Consider the following 19,656-nt stretch of genomic DNA (forward strand, 5'->3'; position numbering starts at 1 on the left):
AGGTTAGATGCCCAGTAATAGTTCCTAAGATTAGGGAGTGCAAGACCAGCTTGTGACCTAGGTCTCTCCAGAAGTTCTCTGTGGATTCTATGAACTTTGCCATCCCATAAAACAGTCACTGAGACAGATATAAAAATCTAGGTAATACGTTCATCTTGATGAAGTTGACTCTACCTGAAAGAGAAAGGTGCAGAGCTGTCCATCTCTGAAGGTCTGATTCTAGTTTGCTGAGGAGAGGTTTGTAGTTGTCTTTATAAAGGCCAGGAAAGGTACAGGTGATCTGTATGCCTAAATATTTAAAGCTAGATTTGGACATACGAAAAGGTAAATAATTTTTCTGAAATCTGATCTAATCTAATTGATTAATTGGGAAATGTTCACTTTTAGATAGACTTAGTAACCAAATTGTGAATTACAGCATAATGAATCCAGGAGCAATTGTACGACTGACAAAATTCAGTCAATAGATTTGTAACCTGAAAACTTTCCAAATTCACTTAATATTGCCATGGTATTAGGGACACACCTTACTGGGTCAGATAAATACAAAAGCAGGTCATCCGCGTAAAGGGAGACCCTGTGTTCCACTCCCATCCTGTGGATGCCAAATACTGACTGGGAAGTTCTCAGTTTAACAGATAAACAGATAAAGGTTTTATAGCCAAAGCAAATAAAAGAGAGCTGAGAGGGCATCCCTGGCGTGTACCCCTTGACAGTGAAAAAAATTGTGATCATACTCTATTGGTTATCACTGATGCTTTAGGGGAAGTATATAACAAGCGGAGCAAGGAAACAAATTTTGGCCCAAATCCAAACTTAGGTAACTCGGCAAACAAGTAGGCCCATTCAACCCTGTCAAATGCTTTCTCTGCATCCAGGGAGTGGCATAACTCTGTCTTGGTCAACCTATGAACTTTTCAGCCTACCCTCATATATATATGGAAACTGGGGGAAAATGGTGAATAAAGTATGGTTTTATACTGGAGAGGTAGGAGAGATTACTTGGAATTCATCCTCTGGGGACCATGAATGTATCATGGTCCTCAAATATCATGGCAATGCTTCCAGTAGTTGTTAAGATTTTCCAGTCTCAGACTACATAGGGAATGAAATCACAAGACCTCTCCTAGCCCTCTCCTCAAACACTACATCACCTCCACTCCTCCACCTAACTCTCAGCCCACTGTCCCTTTAAACCTGCAGACTGCTATATACAGAGAGATGCATTCCCTTCCCCTTGTATCATCTGCACTGATGCAATTCAACAGCCATCAGACCCAGCCACAGGAGAGGCAAGAGGAGGAAGCACTCGATTCATGTTTCAGACAGACTCCCCACACATGTAGCTGCTGTCAGATAAAGACCTTTCATCTGCATGAAATGAGCTGATATAGAGAGCCATATGAACAGCCATTTAAAGTTGCAGTCACAGCAGGAGTTACAGCAGGGTTTTTGCACACCAAGACACATGCTTCTAGTAGTAAGAAAAATCAGTGAAATCAAAGAGAGTGTTTCACAGTACCAGTCCACAGCACCAAACATTAGATTGTGACAAGTGAGCCAGGCCTGCAAGGTAGATGTCAGTGTGATTCTTATTTTCTTTCACTGTGTGGTTGAACTTTGCAACCCCATCCAACCCCACTGAGCCAGAGAGCTTTCCAGACCTGGTTCTCATTTGGAGAAAAGAGCACATACTGATTCACTGCAACACACACATTTTGGTGCACACACAGAAATTTTGGCAAGCACTGGGGGAAATCCTTTGTAGCAGCATGCCGTATCTCTTTATGGTCACAGTCACATAAATTAGTGCTGTAAACATACAACCCCTCTGTCGCCTATAATGTGTGTGTGTGTGTGTGTGTGTGTTGGTCATAACCCCTCTGCTCAGACTTACTCATTTCAACAAGATAAGAAGGCATTTGCATTGACAAGTGAAGTAAATAGTGGTGTGTGTCGTGGGGCATGGGGTAGAACACTGATTCCCAGCACAGGGCCAAGTGTGGTGTGATGATTTGTTCGTAATGTTGAATATATTGAAGTTGAAGTTATATTAAGTTGAACATTAGTCAGTGTTTGGGCTGTATAACATATGGCCAGTGAGGGCAGATGTTCTGTCAAAGAGTTTATTACCCTAGAGCCTGATCCACTGGTTGGCTGTGCATTTAATGGGCCCTGTGATGACAGAGGGTGAGGTTCACATGGAGGTTGGGCAAATAAAGGGGAAGAATGACAAACTGAGACAGAGGGATAGTGAAAGAGTAAAAGAAAAGTCTTGAAGTACCAAAAAGGGATACAGAAAGAGAAGAATATGTGATTGGGACTGTTTTGTGATTTATCTCCAGCTGAAATAATTGAAGAGGTGATCAAGGTAAGAATGAGGCTGAGAGTAACTTGGAGAGTAGTGAAATGAAACCCAAGTTCTCATTCTGTTCCCATGTGGAAACTTCTGCTTAAGTTTAACCTCTAGTCTTGTAAATTTTAGTTTGGTGGGTTAACTGGAATTCAGTTTGAAGCTGCAGCTACACAAACATTACATATGCATTGCACTAACATTGTGATTTTCTGTGCCTTTTTTGATTTTGATTTTAGTCATTTAAAATGCTAAGGTGTTTCTATGTCTGTATAATGACAGTGTTTTGTACTGATATTACCTTTGGCTGAACCGAATGGCTTTAAGAAGGGGCCTCCTCTGGGCCAGTATGGTCAGGAGAAACAGAAACTCTTTCAGCTTCCATATGGTCATGTGAATATCATTATCAGGCATCATTTAGTATTGCTCTCACTCATGAGACATATTAGAAATCAAATTGTTAAAATAGATTAATCAAAACACTGGATCCTACAGTTTCCATAATGCAACTCAGTAATGTCTTTCATTGATTATAATTCATTAAAGTATTTAGTCAAAAATATTATTGTGTTTGACTGCTGCTCAGCTAGATGTACTGTGGCCCCATCCATCAGCTTAACTGATCCAAAATAAATGGTGGCTTGATTACTCAGCCAGAGACATCAGTCATTGTTCTGGCTGTAGTTGGGAAAGGGAGTAGATGGTGAGACAAACAGGGAGACAGAGACAGTGTATAAGATAGTGTTCTAATTTTTCTTTTTCCTTTCTTTTTTCTGTTATTTATTTTTTATTTTGTTTGCATTGAGATCAGTAATGGTATGATCCTAATACTCACCTTAATGCTTGAAGCAGTCACTGGTTAGAGTACATAACTCCCCACAGTGGGCACTCATTTAAGCAATCTGCACGTTGTTTCCTTTCTTGTGAATTGCTTGTGTGTGCTGTGTTTGTTGACCCATGGCTTAGAGGCTCCGTTAACTCCCTTTGTAGGGTTTTCTGGTGTTAAAGTCCTCATCTCTTTTTTTTTCTGTCAGACTCTCACTACCTGGCATTGCCAGCAACCACTACAACATTTACTATCTCAGCAGTTGAAAATCTACTTCTCAGATTACATTCTACAGTTTTAGGGCTGCCCCCTTAAAGCCTGTGATGCTTTGGGATAGGTATGTGGATGAATAATCGATTAGTTGATTAATCAACATGGTAAACATAGTCAACATCTATTTTTAAGAATCAACACATTTTTATTGGACTAATTTTTAATCAAGTGGAGGTGGGAGGAAAGATGCGGAACTAATGTTTATTGTACTGTTTCTGCTGAGTGCTTCTGCTTATTACTGCCCTTGTAGTGGATTTCTGCCTGCTTCCTCTTACTGCCCTCTTTATCATTTGCTACTTCTAGTGTTCTGGGTAGACAAAGTCCTAGTTTCTTAAATGTAAGGATTTTCTCACTTGATCATTATAAAATTTGTTTCTTTGGATTTAAGACTATTTGTCAGAAGAATCATCTTGTGTGCTGGGAAATTATTAATTTTAAATTTAGTGGATCAATTTAAAAAAGATTATGTTTAATTATGTATAATTATGTCACTGATGATAAAAGTAATCATTGGTTGCTGCCCCAATCTTACAAAACTGTCTTGGTTTGCTGCTGTGAATTCCATTGACTTGCTGCCTGCAAAACAACTGTTACTTAAGTGAGCACATGAGCTACACTGATTTTACACACTGGGGTCAGTTTACATGTCATGTGTAATACTACTCAGCCTTTGACAGTTGTATAATAGAGTGCTGCATGAATGAGTCCTAAAACCCAGAAATAAGTTCACATTTTAGCACTCTTGTCCCAAAGTCAATGGTTTTTTTGAATGGGTTTTTGGTTAGATGTCTTGAGTTTCTGTTAACCACAGACCTTATTCCAGACATGTTCACATAAAATATGCCAGTAAATGTGTCTTAAAAAGGTGGTTATTAACAAGTGACTATATGAGACTACAGAGTTTTTCATCTTAACACCAAATACAAAAAACGATTTACTCACCAGTCCACCTTTACAGCCTCATTGTGTCTATATTCATGCTTTTACAAACTACAAACCTTTTTGTAGAATTACAAGTAGGAAGCTAAGTGGTGGTGACATTGATGTTGTGTGGCTGGTGTAGTTGGTTTATAGCCTAACATTGGCTTTTAACTTCTGGCGATTGTATTTAGATTATCTTGCTGAACAATACGTTCAAGTATCATAAACATTTGTTGGCTGTAATAATCTAAAAAAACATTCTTTTTTTTTGTTGAGGGAACCATGGTGATGCTGACCAACAAAAATATGTCATCCCTGCAGCACTTCTTTGTCTCTGGTGGAGCTTTGTCAACTCTATGAAAATAATGTGATGTTGTCATAGTAATTTCATTAGGGTTATCTCAACTTGTACTAGGGGAATACATGTTTGAGTTTTCATTCACTTGTCTTCTTTAAGAGTTCATGACTTTATTTTGATGAAGCCAGTGAACAGTGAATACTCCCTCATTCTTTGACACATTGTGGCAGTGGTGTAGAGCCTTGGGTGTAGAAACAAACAAGAGCCTCTACATGCTTGCGTCTATAAAACTGATTGCACAGAATAACTGCTCAAGTGCAGTTATGTTTACTTGATGTGAGCACTGGTGTGTTCATTTTTGCCTTATTTTTACACACACACAAAAGGAGAGATTGAGAGAGAGAGAATTGTTGTACAAGGGTGGTAAAAAGAGGGAGTACCAGTGCAAGTTAGAACAGGTTAACAATGAATGACACAGTGTTTTACACATTCCTTCATGGACGTACAGTGACTTTATAAAGTATTTGATCCCTTCTTTGTCATTATGGGTTACTGAAGTAAACTAATGGGCAAAAATGGAAATTTCATCAATTTACAATTAAATCTACAACACAGTGTGTAAAAAGTGAAAGGGACTGAATACTTTTGGAAACCAGTAGCTTGGAGCAGAACCAGATTCAGGGTGGGTGGCCATCTGCCTCGACCAGTTAGGAAAAAATGTAAAGTGATACCAATAATACAGTGGTAGTTATGATAGTACTGATAATTAAAGTAGTAATTGCAAAAGTAGCAATAATACTAGAAGCAGTACTAGTAATTTCTAATTCTAGCAGCAGGTGTTGAGCAGAGTTGTAGGAGCAGCAGGAGACTTGTCATCACAGATAAGATAGACTTTATTTATCCCACTTGTGGGAAATGTACATGTTACAGCAGCGAGAAACAAGAGTGACAGAAATAGAAAAATAAAGATATAATATAGAAAAATAAAAAAAAAAAGGATAAAAAGGGTAAAAAAAGTTTAAGTGCAGCAATCAGTATAAAAAAGTCTCTGTAATGAACAGAAAATGTGCAGTTGTGAAATGTGCAGTCGTAATATAGGAAAAATGATGATAATCATTGAGGTATATGAAATTATGTTACAGGTTTATAGTTGGGTCAGTCTGGTGTTGTACAGCCTGATGGCTGTTGGAATGAATGACCTGCGGTAGCGCTCCTTCTTGCACCGCAGATGCAGTCTGTTACTGAAGGAGCTGCTCAAGTCTCCCAAAGTCTCATGCAGTGGGTGAGAGGGGTTGTCTATGATGGATGTCAGCTTGGCCAACATCTTTCTAACACCCACTTCCTCAGATCAAATCAGACTACAGCTCCAGAGGCAGAAATACCTGCAGAAAGAGACAGAAGAGGAGAGAGAGACGGAAGAGCACAATACTACAGGAAAGGGGAGATATTGAGTTAATAACATGTTTATGGGATATGAATCCATATTGTGGAGAGAGAGAGATAGAGAGAGAGAGAGAGAGAGAGAGAGAGAGAGAAGCTCAGTGCATCATGGGAGATCTCCCAGCAGTCTAGGCCTATAGCAGCATAACTAAGGGATGGTTCAAGCCTGAGCCAACCCTAACTATAAGCTTTATCAAAGAGGAAAGTTTTAAGCCTACTCTTAAAGGTACAGAGGGTGTCTGCCTCCTGGACCCAAACTGGGAGAAGGTTCCACAGTAGAGGAGCCTGATAACTGAAGGCTCTGCCTCCCATTCTACTCCTGGAAACTCTGGGAACCACCAGTAAACCAGCATTCTGGGAGCGCAGAGTCCTAGTGGGATTGTAGGGGACTATGAGATCTTTAAGGTAAGATGGAGCCTGACCATTAAGGACTTTGTACGTGAGGAGGAGGATTTTGAATTCTATTCTGGATTTGACTGGGAGCCAATGTAGAGAGGCTAACACAGGAGAAATATGGTCTCTTTTCCTAGTTCCTGTCAGTAATGGTGCTGCAGCATTTTGAATCAGCTGCAGAGTCTTTAGAGACTTGTTGGGGCAGCCTGATAATAATGAATTACAGTAGTCCAGCCTAGAAGTAACAAATGCATGGACTAGTTTTTCTGCATCCTTTTGAAACAGAAAATGTCTAATTTTGGTGATATTACGCAGGTGAAAGAAGGCAGTCCTAGAAGTTTGTTTTATATGTGAGTTAAAGGACATATCCTGATCAAAGATGACTCCCAGATTCTTTACAGTGGAGCTGGGAGCCAGGGCAATGTCGTCTAGTGGAACTACATCATTAGAAAATTTATTTCTGAGGTGTTTGGGACCAAGTACAATAACTTCGGATTTGTCTGAGTTCAATAGTAAAAAGCTGCTTGTCATCCAAGTTTTAATGTCCCTAAGGCATGCCTGAAGTATGGCTAACTGATTGGTTCCTGCCTTCCTTTGCTCTCAAATAACCTCAGATCTTGGTGGAATGGATTCCACAAGATGTTGGAAACGTTCCTTTGAGATTCTGCTCCATGTTGACATGACTGCGTCACATGATGTTCATGAAACCAATTTTAGACAAGTTTTGCTTTGTGACATGGAGCATTATCCTGCTATTAGTAGAAGATGGTAAACTGTGGCCATTGATTGGTATTAAAGGCCCAAAGTGTGCAAAGGAACACCCCATATTCCCACGCTAGCATCATCTGGGGCAGGAGGCATTACCTTTTTGAGTTGTCTCTCTGTTTGTCCCACTCTCATGATCATTCTGCGATATCTCAGAAACACCTTGTGGGTATTTATTCAAATTTGGCACAAACATTCACTCATGGATGAACTGGTAGAATTTGGTGGTCAAAGGTCAAGGTCTCTGTGGCATGAGAAGTTTTTGTCCACAACTCAAGAATTCATACACTTCTTATGACAAAATTTAACATAAATGTCTAATGGGACAAAACAATGAAATGACAACATTTTATATCCTAAAGGTCAAAAGTCACTGCAAGATCATAAATGTCTGCAAAAATACATTATGTATAATGCAGAACAGAAATGAAGATTCTGACCATATTTTCTGTAACTTGACTGGTTGGCAGAGATATAATACATATTAATTTCATTTTCATGCTGTCACTAAAGGCTGATCAGGGCAAGTAAAGGCTAGGCTTATCAGCCAAGAGAAAATAAATGCAGATCATTGAGTTTTAGTTATGTAACTTCACTTACTTGCAAATGTAATGTAGTTTAACCTAATTATATTTGAGGAGTGGTTTGAATACTGGTTTTAGAATTGATAAAACACTATTGAATCCCAGCCCTACATGGGATTATATTCTTCCTTAGAGCAGAATAATGCCATCCACATTTCAAAGTATTCTACCAAGAATGTGTGCATGCTGTATTTGGTCGGACAATTCAGTTCATGCCGGATGTCATCACATTGCCTTGTAGCAAAGGTTTAGCCACTTTCTTAGACCACACAACCCTGTTTTTTGCTGGACCCCTCTATGTCATTAGTGAGTAGGCAGAGTTTTTTCCCCAAATGCAGATGTTGGACATGGCCATAGTTGAACAGTATTTTGTACATGCCCATTCATGGAAGCATGCACTGTACATGGATATGGCATGGCGCTTCATTGAGGGCAGGGTTGTGACTGGAGAGCCAGATTGAATGGACTGACCTCCTGTGTCTGTCAATGCAGCAGTAGACTGACATGATGTTGAAAATGGCTGCTCTCAGTTTTACCACTAATTGGAACCTTTTTGAAACTTTTATGACTCCTCCAGAGTCTGCTTGTTGCCATATCTGACTGTGTGTTCTCTCTGCCCTGTAGCTGAGCACCTAACGCCACTTTATTACCATGATCTGTTATTATTTATGACTGATTTTTATTTTCAGTGACATTCTTTCTTCATAGCAATGACCTTGTACTGAATGAAAGATCGTCATACAGTTGACAGTAAATCATCACACACAGTTTACATTATTTTGAGACTTGACTATATTTCAAATGTCTCTTAATCACTTCACAGACTTATTCATAACATCACATTGTCATGGTGGCATGTCTCTGTGTGTCTGCAGAGAAAAATTCTATCTCTATCTCTGCTGCTGGCTCACCGCACCTGTGCATGATGGCTACCTTGCTGAAGTCACATGTAAAGAGTGCACTATGAGATGAACTGTCAGTTGGTGATTTATCAGTTGAAGACTGTAAGAGGAAACAATTGAAACGTCAGGCAACATGTGGACAGGTGAAAACAAATGATGTGTCAGGTAAAGTGTGAGCAATGAAAAAGTTTAAATTTCAGTAGAAGTGGAAGTGCTGGGGGGAGTTGTAATGATTCTAGAAATCCAGAGAAAACCACTCAGGTTAAACATCTCTAATGCTGGGTCTGAGGTGGTTTGAGAGGAAGTTTTCCTAAAGAGTGCTTTTTATTTCTACAAGTGTGGAATTCCTGAGGCCTATACTACGAAGGGAGTTGATTCTGTGGGTTTAGAGGAATTTAAAGAGACTCTAACGACACAATGTAAAACCAACAAAGACAGGGAGACTGGTCACATGTTCTCTGGGTTCTTCATCTGTAATATGAGATGGAAGGACACAGAACATATGTGATCATTTCTCAGATACTTGGATTACAGTCAACACGTGGGTCACATGTCTGAGAATGAGCTGTTCCTGTTAATGATGTTCTGCCTGGAACACTCAGGCTGTATATGTATGAATGTAATGCTGTTATGTTCAGGATGAACTTCATGTTAACAGTATTTCAGCCTCAGTGGAAACTGAACCTGGATCAAATAGAAACCTTCTATAAAGTGGTTCACATTCATATTTCCATCATTAATACTACATTTTTTGGTCTGTAGTCTTTCAGGACAATAATGCCCCCCCCCCCCTTAATCTTTTAAATTATTATTCAAATCGTTAATATGCACTATATACGTTAATGACGCTAAATTCTGCCGCTTGAAAAAATATAAATTAAATAATTGAAATTGAAAATGGAAAATACAGAGCATTAAAAAAACACCATTTATTGGTCCACATACTGCATCCACACACTATCATCCACTACTTTTTTTGGTGGGGGGGGGGCTGACAGTCTTTAGACAACCCCTGTCCTGCAGAGTCAGGCCCTCTCAGTCGTGCCAGTATTGATTGGTTGCTGCACCTTTGGGGCGGAGCTTAGGTAGAAGTAACACCGGTAACACCGAGTTAACCACGAACATAAACTGCTCTGAGCAGTTTAGAGATGCAGCATAAATTACCATGGCAGCAGACCTCAGGTAAAACCTATCCACCTGTCGTAGTACAGGTAAACCCTGATAAGCCAGTAACCTCGCTTCGTAGTTCAGGCCTCTGGTGAGCCAGGAACCACTATCTTGGACCTGACTGTGTTGAAAGGCAAACACCTCAGTTTTTCCACCATCCACCACTCATTTCTCTCTCTTTCACATTCCTTGACCCAGATACAGAATTTTCCTTGAATACGCTTTGGTTTTGTGTGTGTGTGTTTGTGTTTGTGTTTGTATTTGACTGCCAGCTTCTGTCCTGGTGATTGACTGAGAGATGAATTGGAGGATGACATTTGGAACTGGGGAGGCTGGATTTTGGCTTTTCAAATGGACTTTGAAATGCAGCTTATTGGGAATAGACATTCAGTTCAGATAGAATTATTTGATTCATCTATTTTTGTTTATGCATTGTCCCTACAATATTGTTATATATAGATATGTATGTACATATGTAAATACAGTGTGTGTGTATATCTGTGACAATTTTGTGACATGTTCAGAATTTTGGGGCTTCGGGTGATTCACATAGGGAGTATAATGTTGCCTTGCATTGATTCAGTGGGTCTGTTCTATACCAAATGTGTTGAGTTTCAGCAGAGCTCCCTGGGACACAGTTGGTGAATGCAATGTGCAAACACATTGACTCAGTGGTATTTAATTTCTGGAAACTGAACAAATCAAATGGCAGTAAAAAAAAAAACAAGCACACATTAAGAGGCTGAGAGGAGCAACACACTGTAATTAATGAGGCAGTTTCACTGAATTGTCCAGAAAACACACAAATCTGTTGTACATAAAAGAAACTAAATAAACGTATTGATATGTGATATGATAATTTATATTTGTGTGTTTCCAATATTATTCTTAGTAGTCTCATTAAGAGGAATGAATTACCAATATTAAGTTAAGCTAAGCTGTGTTAACCCTCTGACAAGGTTCTGCCATAATCTTATGGACTGATGTGACACAGTGGACTGTGGTGAACTGTGGGATACACTTAGCTCTGAATACTGTTTCAAAGCAGAATTAGGAAAAGCGTGCATTAAGTGTGTGTTAGTTGTACTGCAAGTGGGCATTTTTCAGAACATACCACCTTTAAATGCCATCATCATGTTGTTTGTTTATGTGGGGGGTGCACTGACTGAGAGAAGACAAAAGAAAAAAAAGATTAATAGATTATGAATAGATTTATTAATAGAAGTATTATTATTATTTCATTAAAAACTTGACTGATGTGATCATTATTCCCAGGCATACCACTCCCGTTGACTTTTATTCCTGTCCAATCTCAGTCATGTGATGAGTAGTGAAATTGATTCCCTCTACTGCTAATGCTAAACCTGCTTCATTTCCTCTCTTTTCATCTGGTTCCCTGTGAGTTGTTCCCACAGTTCCGGAGGGCCTCTGGAACTTCCTCTGTCTCCTCTGGAGGGGAGAGAGGAGGCAGCAGGGGGAGGGAAACAGGAAGGACTAGAGCTTTTCTTGGCTTAGAGAGTTTGAGGCCAACTTCACCACAGCAAGAAATGGTGTTTTTCTCCAGGATTTCTCAACCCAAACCTTGCCCACAGATCCCTGAAGGGAAATTCAGTTGTTACAGCACAAATGTGTTTCATTAGGACACACTAAAGAAAAATACAAACAGACACCAGATATCATGAAGGTGATTTTTCAAACACTAGAGAGTATTAGGAAAGAAATATATGAATGAAGAACATTAAAATATGAGTCGGCATTGGTGAAGTATAGTAAGATAAAAGAAAGGATGAATATGAAATATGTGCAATTTCTAATACACAATAATAAATATGTATGTATGTAAATATTTATGCACAAAAATTGTTGTGGATAAATATTTTGCTTAAGGGCATTGTGAGGGAAGATGAGCAAGGAATTGAAGAGGAAGCAGGCAAGTGTGCTCAAAATGTCAGACCAGCGTATGGTGTAGACAGCCAGTAGTGGACACTGGCTTTACACCAGCCTGTTGCAGCTTGAAAGGGTTGGGAAGATTGGTGAGACTGAACCACAATAAATCTGTGCACTATAAAAACTAAAATGAGCCAAAAGATGCTAAAATGCTCCCAGACCTGAGGGGAACTGCAGAGTTGTTGATCATTTTCTGTGTGTTCATCACTAAGATCAGCCTTTTGTCCTCTTTCACATTACACAGAAAAATATAAAAATATAATATAAGCAGTTGAGGCAGAAATTGATCGTATAAGAATTAAATGGTATTGTATTTGTTGATTACAATAAAAAACAAAATATGTGTGATGGATGTCCATTTTTGTTTTGTTACTGGAACATGTGAGAAATTCTGTTAGGATTTAGATGTTACATAGGGAGGTGTCCTGTATGTTGTTCTCAGTCATTAATATGTGATCTTTCAGACTGTCAATCTGTGTATGCTGATGGAAATAGGCAGTCTGTGTGGTACATTTAGTCTCCATAGGCTTCAACAATCTCACTGTGGGTCTGTAGGTGGAAGGGGAGCAGAGGGGTTGGGGGGGGGGCATAGTAGAATGAGTGATGAGCGGTGAAAGTGGCTGCTGAGGGCGGCAGAGATGACACTTTAAACAAGAGAGTAGCAGGTGTACACCAATTTCTTTTCCTACAGTGAGACTGGAATAATTATTGTTAATGATCCAGTGAGAATCCTTGGACATACAGTGTGTCTGTGTGTTTCTTACTGTTAGACTTGTTTCTTTCTTCCTTTTTCTTTGTGTTCTTGAGGTCATTTGGTTTTTGTTTTACATAGAGCTGCTTCCCATTAAGCAGTAGAAGCCTCAGTCATGTGCACCAGCTGTCCAGACTCCCTTTGGTTTATTAGGTTTGGAGAGTAGACCAGGGTTTTCCCTCTCCAAAAGCAGTGCAGTGTGTCTGTCGGTGATTTATGTGGGCTGTTTCTGTGCTCTAAAGTTAGATGGAAAGTTTTTTTGATCAACGGCTGATTTTCAAGGCACATGAGTGTAACATATATACATACAGGTGTTACGTTTTATTTTCTTTTGATAACAGTTCTTTCTGTTGCTGTTTGTCTATAGGTTAATCAGTGACTGAAGAGGTTGATGATGTTCTCCTGAATCTCCCCACTCACAACCCTCCACACCCTTCGTCCTCCTCACGTGCTCATCTACATCACCACCTTCATCATGAACCACACTCCCAGTCCCCACCTGTCAGAAGGTGGCAAGTCAGCTGGAGGCGGGCTGCTGTGCAGCCTGGGTCTGGGGCCAGACAGGGGCATTCGCTCCCCAGATAGCCTTACCCACACTCCCAGCCCCACAGGCGGAACCCCTAGCTCCAGCCCTCCACTGCTGCTGTCACCTGGGCTGGGAGCCCTTGGTCTGGGATCCCTCGGGGCCATGGGTGAAGGAGCTGGGGCCGACTGGGAGAGCAGGGAGGAGCTAAGGCTCAGGGAGCTAGAGGAGGCTCGGGCCCGAGCAGCCCAGATGGAGAAGACCATGAGGTGGTGGTCAGACTGCACCGCCAACTGGAGAGAGAAATGGAGCAAGGTGGGCTGCTGGCTACTGAGGCCAGGAGAAAAAATGCTGAACATCTTTGAATTACTAGAGTAATGTCATGATCGGACTTATACATACCCTCATTGTCATCTTTTTGTGCACACAGACTGACAATTGATTGACACAACAATCTTTACTCAAGATCCACCTCCTAGCTTTCTCAATAGCTATTCTCAGAGTGTTCATAAAAACTGAGCAAACTCTATCTGTTAGAATACCCTTTGATGTGATCGAGAACTGGCAAAAGTTTGCAAGTGGACCTTAAGTTGAGATTGATTTGTAAAACAAAAATATATACATATATATAATATAATAATAATAATCTATGTTTACTCAAGGGATTTTCTGTAGCAGCTCTCAGGTAAACCTGTAATTTTTCATGTAAACATGGAGAAGGAAGGAAATTTGAGACATTGACCAAAAGGTCAGATTTCCTGGAGTTGTATCCTTCCATTGAAGCATGTGTTCGGACGACATTTGATCTACTCATCTGCTCATTCCAGCAACTCAACTTTCAGCCACTGTTCACATTTTACAAATAAAGCTGTGCTTCAAGTTTCCAGTAGATAACTGCCTATTAAGAAACGTTGTTATTGTGGGAAAAATGGCATCAGAACTGAGTCAAAGTGTCAGAAATCAAATTGTGGGCTTCCTAAGCGTCAAATCATAGCTAGACAAAAGGTTTCTCAAGTAGCAGTGTGTGAAATATATTATATTAATATAATATATAATATTTGCTGCCCTGCTTCCAGAAATAGAGCACTAGAGCACCAATTTCCTCCTGTTTCAGTAACATTTGTTACAAACTGCCATGTCCAGCTCTTGACTTGACTTGACTTGACTTGTTTTCACGTCTTCAGAGAGACCAGTGGGCCTGGGGCTGATTAGTTTGTCTTGTATTGTCTATGTTACTCAGGTTCGTGCGGAGCGTAACCGAGCGCGTGATGAGGTTCGTCAGCTGCGACAGCGGCTGGACACCCTCACCAAGGAGCTGACCAGTGTTCGGCGGGAGCGGCAGGAACTTGCCTCAGAAAATGAAACGCTACGGCAGCAGACGCTGCGTCTCCGTGGCGACCACGCTGCTCCTCCTCCATCCGCCACTTCTCCCTCTTCCTCTCCTGCGCGCCATTGTGGTGCTTCCTCAACCTCCTCTCCATCTATCCCTCCTTCCTCTCCTGCTTCCTCCTCCTCTTCCTCTCAGGTTCACAATGACAACAAGCTGGACAGGGTGGGTGAGGCACCACCAGGGTCTCCAGAACCAGAGCCAGTAAGGGATGTGGACTTGGACAGACAAAGGCTAGGTCAGCAAAAGGTGAGTCTGCAGTGTAGATTCCAGTTAGTCACCACTTTGGTCCAGACTGAAATGCCCCAACAACCTATGGATCGATTGTTATGAATTTGAGTCTGACTTTGGGGACCCCTGACCTTTCCTGTGGTGCTACCATGAAGTTCATGAAACGCATTCATGTCCTCCACAGAGGATGTTTAGTACAGTTAAGCATATGTTAGCACCCTGACACGCTAAACATCAGTAAGCTAACAGCGTCATTATGAGGATGTTAGCATGCTAACCGTAGCATTTAATTCAAAACACCAATCTGTTTAAGTATAGGCACAGAGAGCTGCTAGCATGGCTGTAGACTTGTAGACTATGTTCAGACCATAGACTATATCTATAGATTATCAGACTGGTAATTTGAGATTTCATCTTGTGGTCTGGGAACATGTGAAGTGCATTTCCTCTGAATTTTTGGGCTGTTTTTGCCTTTATTAGATAGGTAGACCTGGGTTAGAGTGTAGAGGAATGGCATGCAGTAAATGGTCCGGCCAGCCTGGAGGTGAACCAGCAACCTGCTACTCAAGGTATATGTGCTCATGTGGTTTGTGCTCTAACCATTTGGCCTCGGGGTCGCCCCACTTCCTCTGAAATTTCATAAGTAAAGGAATTAAATCACTGATAGCTTAATTAATAATTAAAAAGTTGCTACTCCAAATCCTGTGAATAGCTGTACAGCTGCCTTCAGCTTCAGCCTACTTGTTATGTGCTTCCGACTTGATGTTGGTATACACACCTGCTTGATACATATTCAGGGCAGGACGATGATAGATCTGGCTGTGTAGATACGGAATAGTGAGTGTCTGTCTCTGTGATATCAGTGAGCTCATGTCCTCTGCCGCTACATGGACAATGTGACCTGAGCCTCAGTGAAGTAGGTCAGCCTGGCTGCTGTGTCTGTACCAAGCTGATAAAATCAAACCCTGTTAGATCACTCTCCAAGAGTATGTGTGGGGAGTGTCCCATTTAAGAGACACTAGCAGTTTGGCTACCCAGGTACACACACACACACACACACACACACACACACACACAGACACTCATCATGCTTGCTTATCCCTGAGGGCTCAGTGATACTGCAGTACTTCTTCTCTGTCAGCCTGTTATGTGCAGACCATCCTAAACTTAAAGCATATCTGGTTGTTAACCAGACCTGCTGCTTTGCTCGGTGTTGTTCATACTAATACACTAGACAAGACAAAAAAGTCTTGTTGTGACTCAGGTGCAGCCAAATATTTAAAGGTGTTTTCAGACAGACAGCTAAGTGAATTTTCACTTTGATTGTGCATTCTGTGTTGATCTGCTTCCAAACAGCTCATTTACCTACTGAACAGATACACCATCGCTGTGTATGGAAGTGTGTCTGTGTGTGTTCAGCTCAGCCTCTGACTGATCTCAGAACTCATCAGGAGCTTCAGTTCTGTTTCCAGCCAGTCTCTCTTTTTACCTCATCTCTGTGAATTCATGAAGGAGATTCGTAAAGCACTTCACTGACTTTGCATGCAGTGGTGCTCCCCCTAAAATCTGCTGTGCATTCTGTCTAAACACTCAGTTACTCTGCTCTTTTTCCTGCTCTGCTACATTTTCACGTTGGACCTTTTTTGCCGCAGAAGCCTGCTTCTCAGTAGTGTACCATTTACTTTGGAAAGTATATAGATGCTTACATTTATCTCAAATGACCTAATATTTGATAATACATTTAATTTTATTATTGACATAGACCTACAGTAACAAGTACTATTTCCTGTTTGTCACCATTTTTATTTCCTCAAAAGTCTATGAAGCAGGAGAAGGAATGCTATGATGTTCCTTTTGCTAATATGCACTGTTCAGGAAATAGGGATATAAAATAAATAACTGTAGTACAATGTACAATGGAGTGCATCCACAAAGTAAAATTTACCAGCAACCGTAAGTGAACTGGAAAGCATTGTAAACAACATTTAAACTGGGATGAGACAGAAATGCACCATAGCCACATCCAGTTGATATCTCTTATACACATGAGTTCACATAAGATGTATAGTTTCTAACTGTAATTTTTAGCACACTAGCATCATTGGTAACAGTAGCACACTCCCTGCAAAATGAAAATGTGACAAAAATGTGTCTGAAAAGATGAGTGTCTCATTTGGTAACAGCTCTGAGTCTCTGTCACTGGCAAGGAACTGATTTCCACCGGGGACTGAGGGGGCCTGTCCCCGCATGTAATTTTTCTAAACTGCAGTTTCATAGACTTTCACAGTCTCCATGCATGAACAGCAATAGTTCACAGGCATAAGTACATGTCTCAGTGAGAGTTTGCCCTGGGTTTTATAAGGCTATTTGCAGGTTGCCATAACATCTGATGGTTGGTTCATATGGCGCAGACATTTCTCAGCACAGTAAATGAAATATTTTTTTGGGTAAAAACATCTTGACTGTCACAGTAGAGGCACTGCACCACACAGCCTCATCCAAGAAGTGGCACTGTCCATCTACTGAGAGTTAATTCCCTCTCTGCAGGTTCACTAGTTTTGCATCACACTACATAAGTAATACTTCTCAAAATTCAGTCAGTTGATGGTGTTGTAGCCTCTGAATTGGACCAGCAACACTGGTATAACCTCAAATTGCTGCTAGTGTGGCTGGTTAGGGACAGATACATTGTGTCACTGGTGTTTGTCAGGCACAGATGTGACACATTCTGCCCCAAATGCTTCTGCTATATGTAAAGTGTGCCTCTCACCACAATGCATACACATTTATGGGAGGATCATGGAAACAATAGGAGAAAGAATGTTGCCAGATGCTGATAATCTATTCTGCTGGATTTACTGTACTAAGGTGGCACAAGTGGCACAGGTGGGAAGAAAGGTTCATTCAAAGAAATTCAATGGAAGTTACAGTGCACATTTGCACAGTGCCATTTTCTTTGTAAATCTGACCCTCAGTCTTACAGATGAATGAATGAAATACAACCTTTAGTAGCTAAAAATGTTCCAGAAAATAATCTCTTTAAGGACAAGAAATGTACCAGAAATAATAATCACAGTAGTAGTAGTTGTGGTCCTAGTAGTAATTGCAGTAGTAGCAGCAGAAGCAGAGGTAGTGAGTCAGCAGTAGGATTAACAGTAACACTCTGATGTCCCATCTGATGACACTGCTTTGACCTCCTGTGTTTTTCAGTTACTCTGGATCTCACTGGGCTCCCAGCCTGTGTTTATAGCAGTGGTGGGTCCCTTTGTTGGCTGCTGTCTCACCACACACACAAAAATACATCAGTGTACATTCACATACACGTGTGCATGAACTGTAACCTCATATGAAGATATCTGTCTGAAAATACCAGTGAATGAAAATTACTGTCTCTGCCTATCAGACTTGACCTTCAGCTTGCTCAGGCACTGTTTCCATGGTAACACGTGCACATACGTACTTAAGCACACACAGAGAAATACACATTAAGGCCATAGCATTCCAAGTAAACCATGATTATGTGTGTGTCAGTGATGGCAGCAGAGGTGGTCTTGAAACAGTGGCTAACTGTTGCTCACACACAGCACATCCCCATTTCCTGTCTCCCTCCATTGTTCTGGTTCTCACACACTGAGTAGTTCCACATGTGGCTCAGTTATGTTTATGTTGTCATCAACATCTGTTAAACGCTGGGTCCCTCTGTTGGGGATTACCTGTAATGACAGCAGTAAGCATCACAGCTCTGCTATACATTTGGCATGTCAATAATGCAAATAAAAATGAATGTTACGTTTTTTCAAAGGTTGTCACATGCATTTTATCAGTCAGTTGTGTGTATTAAATGTCAGCAGTTTTGAAAATAATCCAAATCTCAGCACTTAGTGGAGGTAAAATATTTGAATCATACTTTTCATGACATTTAATAGTATAATTTGGATGGAAATGCCTTAGATCCAGTTTCTTATTGATCTTGTAAGGGTTTAAGTCAGCAGCCTGAACATGATCAGTCATGGGCCATGACTCTTGACCCCTTCCAACTTGATACTGTGTGAGGTTTTGATGTGGTGTTCACAGACAGCTGATGTTCAGCATCTTTGCTTTTTGACCAATGTATTGCTCCGCACACCAGGGGTCCTCACAGGTCCACTTGGTTCTGAGGAATCAAGACGCCCCAAAGTTGGACCAGACCAAATTAAGTAGTATCTTAATATATGGCCATGGGTCTGTGTGTTAATGTGTCTTACACTAGAGTCTTATCATGTGGTATGTCAGAATTACTTCAGGAGAACTTGTTTTAGAAATCAGTAGCCTGTAAAAATGTATACTATTAAATGAAAGTTGTTTTGGAATTTAATTCACAGATACTGGTCAGGAAATGATTATCCTCTGTCCATCTATCACCCAGTTGGCTAATTTTAGTTTTGGTGCAAGTGGTGAAAATTAGAATTTTGTGCACAATCAATTGGGAATTATTTTCTACATTCAGCCTTAGGACACTTATCATTATGTTGACGCTTTCTTCAACCATGCCTTCTTGGAAACTGGTATAACATCATGCCACAGCCTGTGTTGATGTTCTCTCTCTATCAGAGTCTGTTCAGATCTGTTTTGTAGCAGGTCTAATTATCCTCAGGTCTATTTGCAGTGTGGTCTCTTTCCTTGGGTCAGTTTTGCAGCCACACTTCACCTGATTTGTACAAGGTGATGCTAGAGACCTGATGCTGCTAAAAGCTAAAGCTAAGGATAGTCAAGAACATGAGGAGATTATACTTTTTATATAACCTTGCTATACTTATGTATACCTGTGTGGAATTCTAATGCTGAGTGGGGAAGCCAGGCAATAGAGGGGTTAGCATTTGCTGGGCTAGGCTAGAAAAACCAGACATAAGAGTATC

At 40.7% G+C, this 19,656-nt stretch overlaps 1 protein-coding gene across 2 annotated transcripts in view; it reads left to right on the forward strand.

The window, feature by feature from the left end:
* ccdc102a (coiled-coil domain containing 102A) overlaps positions 1-19,656 on the forward strand; it is a 68,107-nt gene that overhangs the window by 22,519 nt on the left and 25,932 nt on the right. The window contains exons 1-3 of one of the 2 annotated variants that reach the window (XM_018672097.2): positions 2,230-2,371; positions 12,988-13,458; positions 14,384-14,779. In XM_018672097.2, the coding sequence (XP_018527613.1) occupies positions 13,096-13,458; positions 14,384-14,779 (759 nt within the window). In that variant the 5' untranslated portion in view covers positions 2,230-2,371; positions 12,988-13,095. Of the gene's footprint in view, positions 1-2,229; positions 2,372-12,987; positions 13,459-14,383; positions 14,780-19,656 lie in introns of those variants that run through there. The other variant, XM_018672096.2, reaches the window with a different exon arrangement.

Source organism: Lates calcarifer, unplaced genomic scaffold (assembly GCF_001640805.2).
Source record: "Lates calcarifer isolate ASB-BC8 unplaced genomic scaffold, TLL_Latcal_v3 _unitig_950_quiver_259, whole genome shotgun sequence".
In the NCBI taxonomy this organism is placed as follows: domain Eukaryota; kingdom Metazoa; phylum Chordata; class Actinopteri; family Centropomidae; genus Lates; species Lates calcarifer.